This window comes from Pelodiscus sinensis, chromosome 1, assembly GCF_049634645.1.
Source record: "Pelodiscus sinensis isolate JC-2024 chromosome 1, ASM4963464v1, whole genome shotgun sequence".
Classification (NCBI taxonomy): domain Eukaryota; kingdom Metazoa; phylum Chordata; order Testudines; family Trionychidae; genus Pelodiscus; species Pelodiscus sinensis.
In genome coordinates, this window is record NC_134711.1 from 208,263,716 (window position 1) to 208,275,783 (window position 12,068).

The 12,068-nt window shown below is 46.1% G+C and overlaps 1 protein-coding gene across 8 annotated transcripts in view; it reads left to right on the forward strand.

The window, feature by feature from the left end:
* Window positions 1–12,068, forward strand: part of MAP7D2 (MAP7 domain containing 2) — a 128,196-nt gene that overhangs the window by 69,089 nt on the left and 47,039 nt on the right. For all 8 annotated transcript variants that reach the window (XM_006116155.4, XM_006116152.4, XM_006116151.4 and 5 more), the window contains exons 2-3: window positions 3,859–3,936; window positions 7,734–7,897. In XM_006116155.4, the coding sequence (XP_006116217.2) occupies window positions 3,859–3,936; window positions 7,734–7,897 (242 nt within the window). The remainder of the gene's footprint in view (window positions 1–3,858; window positions 3,937–7,733; window positions 7,898–12,068) is intronic.

Below are 12,068 nucleotides of genomic sequence, written 5' to 3' on the forward strand. Positions count from 1 at the left end.
GAAAAATGCTCAGTGATTGTGTCCCCAAGAGATAGTTTCTTCTAATTGAAAGCCCTTTATAACAGGGATGTCAGCATGTAGACAACTACACCGTTAACCAATAGGCCTAGCCATATCAGTTAATCGTGTCGATGACATGCATTTCCCACCCACCCACCCCATGCCTCTGTATCAGAAGCAGCGGAGGGAGGGGAGTGGCAGCTGGTGCCTATGAGGAGCTGGTGGCAGGCAGGCAGTCTGTGCAAGAAGCTGGATTTTAAACTGTCTCCCCTCGTGGACCACCTCCTGCCTGCCCAGACTCCCTGTGGACAGAGACTGCTCTGAGGCAACAGCCTACATACACAGGGACCTCAGACCCCCTGAGGATGGGGCTGCTGCTACCCCACACTGCTGCCTCTGTACAGAGCAGCAGGCAGGCAGTCTGCATAGGGAGCTGGTTTTTAAACTGTCTCCCCTTGTGGACCAGCTCCCGCCTGCCACCCCATGCTTCTGCCTCTGATATAGCATGAGGTTGCAGGGGACTCCACAGGAGTGGGGCTGGAAGTACACTGGCCGCCAGCCCTGACTCCGGGGACCAGCACATAGTCCTGTACAGGGCTCGACAATCTATGTAATCTACTCGCCTGTGGTGAGTTAGTTACAAGCAGAAAGAGCCGGGTTTGGGAAATCTGCGCATGTGCAGAATGATCTGCGCAGGTGCAGAACGCCGGACAGCGCGGCTGGTGAGTGGCACTCGTCACGGCTTGGCGAGCCCTGGTCATGTAACTGCTAAGATTTCATGCAGTTACATGACTATTCAATTACACGATATTTAACCTCTCTACTTTATAAGATGACAACTTGAATTTTTGAACTTGAAAAGCCCAGAGTCCTAAATATAATTGGGATGTGCAATTGTAATCTCAAAATCTGGGGATGTTGGTAAATATTTCTAAATTAATGTACTTCCTTGCATCTGTCTAGTATTTATTTAATTAGATAGATGGCACTCTAACTTCTATTTCAATCTGAAGGCAAGGGTTCTTCCTAAAATCAGTTTGGGAGTGTTGTGTATAGGGATGTAAGCAAGCATTCAACTACTTGCTTCCCCCCTCCCCACTGCCTCTGTATGAGGCAGCAAAAGGGGTTAGAAACAGGAGCTGGTGCTGCGGGGAGCTGGCTTAAAAGCCAGTTCCTCCCGGTACCGTCTCTGCCTACTCCCACTGCTGGCTCTATTGGGTAGGGGATACAGGAAGCTGTTTAGCAGCAGCCCCTGGTTCATGGGGGTCTCAATGAGGACCTGGGCCGCTGCAAACAGGGGTTACTACTGTATTGGCCTGGGATACTGTGAACAGGTGCTGCTGGACCTGGTACAAGCTTGGACCGAGCAGTCCCGGCTTGTTCAGGCTCTAGACTGCTACGCTTCTGCGTTTTAAATGTAGTAAGATGCCAGTGGCTCTTACTACATTTAAAATGCACAGTTGCAGTGGTCAAAAGATATATTGGCATTAGAAAAGGTTCAGAAAAGGGCAACAAAAATGATTAGGGGTTTGGGATGGGTCCCATATGAAGAGAGATTAAAAGACTTGGACTTTTCAGCTTAGAAAAGAGGAGACTAAGGGGGGAAATGATAGAAGTCTCTAAAATCATGACTGGTGTGGAAAAAGTGAATAAGGAAAAGTTGCAAGGAGTCCTGTGGCACCTTATAGACTAACAGATGTATTAGAGCCGTGGTCCCCAACACGGTGCCCGCGGGCGCCATGGCGCCCGCGGGGGCATTTCAATACGCCCGCCAGGTGCTCGGGGCTGGCCTGGCCCCGGGCACGTGGCGCACGGGCGCTTGCGGGGAGAGCGCGCTTGGCGGGGGGAGTGCCGGGCACTCGGCGGGAGGCGGCGGGGGGGAGCGCCGGCCCCGGGCACTCGGCGGGGGGGGGCCGGCTCCGGGCCTGCGGCCCTTGGAGGGGGCCCTGCCCCCGGGCGCGCAGCTATGGGGGGGCCCCGCCCCTGGGCATGCGGCTAGTTGGGGCCCCGCCCCCGGGCACCCGGCGGGCAAACGGCCACGCCCCCTGGCGCCTGACAACCTAAAAAGGTTGGGGACCACTGTATTAGAGCATAAGGTTTCGTGGGCAAAGACCCACTTCTTCAGATGCAATAAGAAAAAGTTATTTATTTATTCCCACAATATAAGAACTAGGGGTCATCAAATAAAATTAATAGGCAGCAGGTTTAAAACAAACAAAAGCAAGTTTTTCTTCACTCAGCACACAGTCAACCCGTGGAACTCCTTGCTAGAGGATGTGGTGAAGGCTAGAATTTTAACAGGGTTCAAAAAAGAGCTAGATCGATTCATGGATGTTAGGTCCATCAATGGCTATTAGCCAGGATGGGTAGGAATGGTGTCCCTAGCCTCTGTTTGTCTGGAAATGAGTAACAGGAGAGGAATCACGTGAGGATTACCTGTTGTGTTCCCTCCCTCTGGGGCATTTGGTATTGGCCACTGTCTGCAGACAGGATATTGAGCTAGATAGATCTTTGGTCTGACCCAGTATGGCCGTTCTTATGAGCCCGCTCCAGGAGCAACCCCTGCTGTGGCTCTGCAGAGTGCCTCCTCTTTTCAACTAATCATAAGTTGATACAAATTGTATTGACTACACAATTAGCCAAATAACTGCTCTTTAACATCCTTAGTTGTGTACCTTCAAATGCTCCTAACATTTAGGACTTTTTCTCTCCTGGCTAAGCATTCCTTTTATAGCCTGTTCATGGGCTATAGGATCATTTAACATGATACAAGAGCATTCTTTTTTTGAATTTCCATGCAGCTGTTAAGAGATGGATTAACATTTCTTTTAGGATTAAACGTAATTAGAGACATTTGTGGGATTAAATTTTATTTCCAGTTAAATTCATGTATCGTCTAAGAATCAGAGTTTCAGTATAGTAATTGAACAGAGAGGAGGAGGAAGGAATTGACTGACCTCTTAAATATTGAAATGTGGGAAGATGTCAGCAGGGAACCATTTGGTATCTGTTCTCACAGCTACATTTCCCTTTCAACATAACTCATAATATCTTTGGTTACAGTTGCAATTGTAACTAAGAAAAAAAAGGAGAAAGACATTAAACAGTGCTTGTAGGTTAATCCAAATGACTACACATGCTTTACCCCCTCCCACCTCTATTCCCTCCTGCTGCCTCTGTATCAAAGGCAGTAAGGTGGGAAGGTGGAAGCCAGTGCCTGTGGGGAGCCAGCTTTTAAGCTGACTCCTCATGAGCACTGGATCTCACAGAGCTGCCTGTCCCCTTCCCATTCCCCCATCCCTGTGGCTGCCTCTGATACAGAGGCATCAGCATGGAAGGTGAGGAGTGCAGGCGGGAGCAAGTACATGTGGGAAGCCGATTTTCAAGCTGGATCCCTATGCATATTGGCTCCTGTGGAACCTCTTGCCCCCCTCTTGCTGCTTCCCTCGGAGGCAGTGCAAGGGGGATCCAGGTGGGATCTGGCTTGGGGGAGATGGCCTAAAAGCCGGCTCCCCAGGAGTACTGGCTTTGCAGAGCTACCTCTTCTCCCTCCCACTGCTGTGCTGCTCCCTCTGTATCAGAGGCAGCAACCCTGGGGGAGGGAAAGGGAGAGTGAAGCGGAATGCCGGAGCAGCCCTGCAGGAAGCTCGGGGATCGAGGCTGAGCTCAAGCTACGGATCACTGATAATCCACCAACTGCAGTTTGAGAACCGCTGTACTAGAGCAAAAACAAAAACTCTCAGCAATAATCCATAAGAGTAGGGTGATTTTTTTTTAAATGCACTAGTTCTTTGGCTCTCTTTTGATTTTTTTTTCATTTTCTTTTATTAAAATTCCTTTTTCCTCCTCTGGTTTTAGTTGTGGATGGATTTCTGAAAACTGATGAAAGGCAAAGATTAGCAAAAGAAAGAAGAGAAGAAAGAGAAAAATACCTAGGTAAGTTGACCTGTGCATTTTTGAAAGCTATAGATGAGTTTTTAGTGGGGCTTATATTATTAAAAGGAAAATAATCACGATTTTCCTTCTCTGGATTGAAAATGTTATATTTCAGTCTATTTTTGTTTTTCTATCCCCTTGAAATCATTTACATTGCTGGAAAATTTTAACAGAATCTAATTCACTTTTAGATCGAGAGCCTAATGTTCTAGGACTTTTTCAGCTGATATCAGTGTACAGCACTTCATAGTCTATGGTTAACAATCAAGTTATCTTCAGTAATTTTATATTGAATATTACGAATGCGATATTAATATATGTTTAGATAATGACTTTTTGGAAGCTGATGTGTATGATTCTGTGACGAAGTCAAGTCTTGAATAATATCTAAAATGAAAAATTGATTGGTTATGGCATTGTCATTTTATCTTATGAGTCTTTTAACTACCTTAAAATTTAAACTGAAGTTAGTGAGAGAGGCATAAAGTAGATATGTTCTTTGCCTTGCTGTCACATGAATGAAAGTTTACAAATTCTTTTTCAGTTGTGGAAGGCAAAAATTATTTTCAGACTCATTGGTGTAGTTTCCGATGCTTTGAAGAACCTAATGGGAAACGAAGGGAGGGGGAGAGACAGACCTTTCTCTCTCTGAATAATTTTTTCTACCACATTATTACAGACAGGGCAGGTTGTCCAAAACTTTTTAGAAGTCCTGCTTTCCGTTCCTTATAACTCTGCCAAACTTTCAATATTTAGATTGAAATTTGCCTAGTATTTTTGGAAGATTTCACCAAAATTATTCTGTTGGCAAGAACAAGGCTGAAGAAAAGATGATATTTTGCTCATGTCAAAAGTCTCTGGCAACCTATTCTTTGAAAAGTTGCAGTGCCTCCATTTTTTTGAGTAGGGACTTGAAATTTAGCAGGGCTGTGGCCTTTGTGTGACCTTTATACTGCAGTTAGACACCTGCAGCTGGCCCACGCCAGCTGACTTGGGCTCTTGGGTCTGCCAACAAAAAGGGGAAAAGAGGATTTTCGCTGGCAGTGCAGCAGAGCTAAGGAAGGCTTCCTGCTCGCCTTTGCTGCATGCTGCTTTCAGAAGTGGCTGGTGACATGGCACGTCCCTGCAGCCTCGGACAAGGGGCAAGGCGCCTCCTCCTGAGTGCCAAATCCTGTAGCTCCCACTGGTCCCAGTCTCATTGCCCAGCTAGTCCTTGTGTTAGTCCCCCACTTAGCTCCTCAACTGATCCGTCTCTCTTCCCCATCCTTTCCTACAGCTCCATACCCATTGGCTTTGACTCCCAATCCTCCTCTTCAGGTTCCTGATTTAGTTCTAGTGTCTGAACCTTCCCCTTCTGGCTCCTACGCTAATCTCTTCGCCCAAGTAATCGCAGCTTTCTCCCCTGCACTTTTATCTGATGTCTTCCCACCTTCCCCCGCCTCATTGATTCTCACTCCCATTCTCCTTGCCCATTAGTCCTACTCTCCATATTTGGCTCCTCACTCAGTCTCAGTCTGCCAGTCCCTTCCCCATGTCCTTGCCTGTATCCCAGTCTCATTTGGATCTTGCTGCCAGTCATAGTTTCCTTTCGCCACTCCGTCCGCCTGCAATTGCAGTCTCTCCACCCCTTGCAGGCTCCTTATTCCACTATACTCCCCCTGCCCTCTCCCCCCACATAGACCAGTCCTGGTTCTTGTTCTCTCTGAACTCAAATCAGGTATCTTTCTCTCCCATACTGATCCCAGGCTTCAAGAGCACATCAGGGAGAGTCTCCCTCCTCTTATTTCAGGTGCCCACATCTGGCACTGGCACAGGCTGCTGCAGCCCAGCACTGTTCTCGCAGAGAAAGCCCTGCCGAGAGCCAGACTGCATAATATTCAGTCCATACAGAATCTTTGGGGAATTTGTCAACGAAAAATCTAAAATCTCCCTACTGAGCATGTGCAAACTGTGATTTTTCTAAAGCGTCTATTGACCAGTTTTTGGCAGCTTTCCACCAGGATAGGAAAGGGCACATCCCTGACAGTGGGAATGTCTAGTTTGCAATTAGACACTCCTGGCTTGCCCATGCCAGCTGACTTAGGCTACAGGACCCTAGCTAAGGGGCTGTTGAATTGCAGTGTGAATTTTGGGCTCAGACTGGGTTGCAGGCATTAGGACCCTTCAAGGTGAGAAGCTCCCAGAGTTTGAGCTTCAGCCTGAAACGAAGCCTCTACAATCACAGTTAAGCAGCTCTTTCACTCAATCCCTGCAAGCAGGCCTCCCAGCCACAGTTCCAGACCCTGGGACAGAATAGTCAATGCAGGCACAAACCCTGCAGCATGAACTTGGTCCAACTGACATTTGGGCGGTGCTGTGCCTGTGCTTGCTGGTGCCCAGTGAGCTGGTGGCTGCACTGCTGAGCCTGCTCTTCTGGCACAGCCAGGCTTCCAAATGCCCTCCTGGTGGGGTTGCCAACTGTTGTCTGACCATGCAAACCCAAAGACCCTTTGCCTTGCCCCACATTCCATCTCCTTCACTCTCCCTCACTCACTTTCACCAGGCTAGGGTAGGTGGTTGTAGTGGAGGAGGGGGGCGGTTAGGGTCAGACTCTGGGAGGGAGTTTGGGTGCGGGAGGAGGGTGTGGGATGCTGGCTCTGGGAGGGAGTTTGGGTGGTGACAGAGTCAGGGGATGGTGTTTACCTCTGACAGCTGCTGAAAGCGACTTGCACACTCTTCTGGCAGCAGCTTTTAGGCTGCAGGGATTTTCTGTGCACTGCTGCCCACAGGAACTGCACCGGTGGAAGAGGAATGGATCTCAAAATGGTTAGGTGGGGAGACTGGAGCTGGAACAACCTGACATATGGAGATGGGGACTAACTGGGTGAGGCAAATAGGACTGGATGTAGGATTTTTCAAACTTTAATAATATTCTGTTAATGTAGCTTTTAGTGTGCGTGTAATATATATTGAAGTGGGTGTGTATATTCACTCTTCTACCTTCATATCTATTCTTAATTATTTTTCTATTGCCTTTTACCTTAAGTTTGCATGAGAACTGCAGCTTTCTTAATTTGATTCACTCCTGCTGTTTATTCCCCCCATACACTTGAAATAACAGTCCTGTTTATCATGTTGCAGTCATCATTCTATAGCAATAAATTAATATTTCAAAGAGTATTATAACTTTCATGTGGAACAAGCAACTGAGACAAACTCAACAACAAAAATACATTTTCTTCATATAAATAGCCAGAGGTGACAAACAAGGTAACTGAAAAGTACAAAATTACTACCAGAATAATTTCGGTTAACAGAAGCTTTCCATATAGCTTGGGCAACCATTTCAATTCTTTCTTTAAAGAAGATACTGCAAAAGAAGATAAAAGAGAACAATCAGCCTTTACAGTTCCAAAACCCACATTCCGCTCTTTGTCTACATGACTCCCTTTTAAAGCCACAGAAGGCATTCATGTGCACAGAAGAATTTAGCCATAAAGGAACTCATAATATATACAGAGGCAGGTCACTTGTTAGTCTGATCATACCATTCATGAAAGAAATGGATCACCTGCCAGTTTGCAAACAAAGAGTTTGCTCATTACTTATTATACTAATTAGATTTTTTTTTCTTGTTTGCCAGCCTAGAGTATTTTTATACATTTTGTTGGCGGGTGTGGTGTGTGGTGTGTTTGTTTGGTTGGTTGGGTTTTTTTGCACCAGTGTGTCCTGTATATTTGCATTTTGTCATACTGTTAAATGAGTTTATGGGAGGGGGGGATAAATTCAAGTTAAGTGAATCTTTTTATTTATTTAAGCTGCCCGGGAGCAGCAAATTTTGGAGAAGGAGAGAAGAGCAAAACTTCAGTATGAAAAGCAAATTGAAGAACGATGGAGAAAACTGGAGGAACAGAGACAGAGAGAGGAACAAAAGAGAGCAGCTGTTGAAGAGAAGAGGAAACAGAAGCTCAGAGAAGAGGAGGTGAGGTACATTGGCATGGCATATAGTACAGCCACCAGTAGCATCACTGTAATATAAGAATGCTTATGCTTTCAAATGAGCTATCCAATAATTATGACAATAGGACTCAGCCTTTGCTGCTATAAGGACCATTCTTGCTACAGGCTATTAGCCAATCATTATGCCTAAACTTACAGAGCATATCTGAGAGATGCACAAATATTGTTTTTACATTTATCTGTATGTGTTGAGGATGTTTTATTGAGCACATTGAATGGTATACAGTACTTTGCAAATTGTACAGAGATGAAATGCTCTGTGGGCTGCAGGGAAGGAAGTATTTGAGAAAATTAGCACTGCATCTCTGAAAGTTGATCATTTCTGACACCATTAATTTTTCTTAGGTTTTTGTTTGTTTGTCCCCATGTGTTTCTGCACCCCATGCACTATTCAGCCTCTGCCCCAATCTGTGACCCCTCCTATGCTCTCCATCTACCCCATATCCCATGTTCCTGACCTGGCCCAATGGGTGTGATTCTGTGAGGAACTTGCATGCTTCCACCCGGCAACAGCTGCTTTCTGTTCTGGTGGCATGCCTTTGCTGGGGGAAAGACATACCGTATTTTTCCGGCCTATAAGGCGACTGGGCGTATAAGACGACCCCCTAATTTTTTAGTTAAAAGATAGGGTTTCATCTTATACCCCAGCGCCCCTCCGCCTCCTTTGCTCCCGGTGTCCCTGGTCTGCTGGAGATGGTCCCCAGCAGACCAAAGGCACCGGGAGCAAAGCCGCAGCAGCGGCGGGGTCCCGCGCCTCTGAGGCTTTGCCAGAGCAAAGTCTCAGAAGCGCGGCACCCCGCCGCCGCTGCGGCTTTGCTCCCGGTGCCTCTGGTCTGCTGGGGACCGTCTCCAGAAGACCAGGGACACCGGGAGCAAAGCCTCTGAGGACGCCCCGGCAGCGGGACAGCCCCGGCGCACCTGGGCTGCCCCGCCGCTGGCTTCCCCCGAGGCTTTGCAAAGCTGCGGAGGGGCTCCGGCGGCGGGGCAGCTCAGGCGCGCCTGGGATGTCCCGCAGCCGGCTTCCCCCGAGGCTTTGCAAAGCCGCATACCTGGCGTATAAGATGACCCCCGATTTTGGGGGGATGTTTTTTAACATCAAAAGTCGTCTTATACGCCGGAAAATACGGTAATTACAGGACTTTTTCAGCAGAATGCATTTTCTGTAGAGAAAAAAAGTTCTGCACGGTACATGAAGTCTGTGCATGCACAGTGGCACAGAATTCTTTCCAAGATTAATATACTCATTTTAATATTAAATATTGATGTCCTGCTTTATCTTTGAAGTGGCTACACACGTTATGAAGTACAGACTAGAGTTGGTCTGGCTGCTGACAGAGACAATGGATGTGGGGTATGATACAATTCCTAAGGGCATGCCTACACTAACCACTTAGATCAAACTGTTAGATCAATTTACAGCCACCAAAGTGGCTGATGTCCACACTACCCTCCTTCTGTCAGTAGTTGCGTACTTACCAGGAGTGCTTCTATTGACCGCAAAGGAACTGAGTGTGTGGGTGGGGTGAGATTGAGAGTTCTCAGCCCCACTCACCTTCCCAGCTGCCTAGGCTTCTTGCTTCTCTGAGCAGGGAGCCAGGAGAGCACAGCACAGCTGGGAATGGAGAGCTGGGCAGGCACAGTCTAGCAGGGAGTTGGGGGCAGCTCTAGCTGCCAGTCTTGCATTAATAGTTGACTGAAACTGACAAAGTGACTTACCTGTACTGATATAAGCTGTATGCCTCTTATGGAGGTGGAGAAGTTATGTCGGTGTAGTAGGGCACTTATGTCAGCGGGACAAGGCTGAACTGTGCATTGATGTAATTGGGTTAATAATATAAGTTGCCTTATGCCCACCTAATTGTGTAGAGTGGGGCTGGTGGCCCAGGAGAACACTGGGAAAGCCCAAGGACTGACTTCCCCTGCTCTGGCAAATTCCCTAGTTTGGGACAACTCAGGTCCCAAGGGCACCGCACAAGGGAGGTCTGACCTGTACTCAATTTGTTTTTTGTTGTGGTGAACAGTGGCCTAATTTCTGAAGTAGTTTTCTCAATGCAGCATGTGCGTGAATGTATCTGTGCGCACATAGATGGGAAGGTGACATAGCAGACAAGTGTGAAATGAGATGGTTTTAAAAATTCTTTGTTTTGTGCTTTTTTTCCCCATTGTTAAAGAAGCAACACATTTCTGATAAATTGTGGTGTAGCAATTTAGTCAAACCTAAAAATATTATTTTATGAAGTCCCAAGGCACTGAATTATCAAATGAGTAAAAACAAAGTGAAAAACCCGAGTTCCTTAACATAGGGAATTGCATAATGGCAACAATTGAAATGTTTCAGAGTTAGTGCTTCTTTATGGTAAAATAGGGTATGTTCACATCTCAGACTAACCTTTGCAGTGGACTGTTGCAGTTCTTTGTAAAAGGCTTTAACAGATCAGAAAGGATTAAAGACTTAAAATAGAGTGTGAAAGTTCCAGTTCTGCTGAACATACAGGCCCACAAGCTTGTAAGACACTTCTGAGATTTCACTTTTACACTTAAGTTAATTGCTATTATCCGATTGTTGTTAATCACAAAGTTCTTATTACTATCTGCTTAAATGTGGGAAGAGATTGAAGACGGTGTGGGCTATACTAGACCATTGCACTTGCACTGTAACTGATTAAGAATTTAAAGTTTTTTGAAAAAGAGATGGGTGAAAAAAAATGTAATGGGACAACACTGATTTTCCTAGAATAGTTAAATCTCAAATCTTGTAGGGACATACATTCTAGATGGCTTTGAACCCTTCCTTTCCCAGAGACCAAAACACCTTTGCAAAAGAGAGAAAACATATCCATTTTGCCCTGACTTCATCTTCAAAAGAGAAAACAAAATCTGGTCTCTCCTGCCTTAGCTGTAACATCCTGAGTCTAGGATTTGGTTCTTTGTGCACTTGAATGTCTGTGGAAATTATCTGCTTCATTTTTGGAAAAAAAAAAATCTCACACCAGGAACAGCCATAATTCTTTTATTGGCCAGGGTGGAAAATGTTTTTCATAGAATCATAGAACTGGAAGAAACCTCTAGAGTCGTCCAGTCCACTGCACTCATGGCAGGACCAAGTACCATGTAAATCATCCCTGATAGACATTTGTCTAACCTTTTCTTAAACATTTCCAATAATGGAGATTCCACAACCTCCCTAGGCATTTTATTCCACTGTTTAACCACCTTGACAGGATTTTTTTCCTGATGTCCAACCTAAACCTCCTTTCCTGCAATTTGAGCCCATTGCTTCTTGGCCTATCCTCAGAAATGAAGGAGAATAATTTTTCTCCTTCCTCCTTGTAACATCTTTTTAGGTACTTTTGATTCACTCCTGCCCTGCTTGAGCTGCAGAGCAATAAATACAGAACTTGTGGCCAGCCAATCAGTGGAGTATAAAGTAAACAAAGCTGGGTGGCACAGCAGTGTGGCACCATTTGAAAGTTGGAAGCCAATGACAACCGCCCTGCTTGCTTGCCTATGTGCCATATGCATAATTGAATTGCTCCTGTTTTCCCTTTATAATAAGCAACAACAGACTTCTGTCTCCTTCTGAAATTACTTCATTGCCATGACAGTACTCCCTAAATATGTGTTTAAAACTAATTGTATGCAGTTGGAAATTCATATCAATGATCCATCTGGGAAAAAAAAAGGTAAGTATAAGAACATAAAAATTACTATACTAGGTCAGACCAATAGTCCATCTAGCCCAGGATCCTGTCTTCTGACTACGGCCTATGCCAGATTGTTCAGAGGGAATGAACAGAACATGGCATTTAGTAGTGATTCATCTTCTGTCCAGTCCCAGCACATGGTAGTTAGAGGTTTAGGAATATTCAGAGCATGGGATTACATCCCTGACCATCTGTGACGGCGCGTTGGGGGTTCCCCGTCTCCTGCACCCCGAAATGGCACAAACAGACTGCACCAGCCGGTGGAATAGAGGAAGTTTATTGCCTCTCCAGGATACAGCATAGCACAGATGGAATCTGGTCCCAGAGCTGGGCTAGGCTGCCTCAGGCCCCCTTGAGTTGGGGGGAGACTGGGCCCCTAAACTCCAGCTCCTCTCCCTAGGCTGTCTCCTCCATCCTCCCAGACAGCCA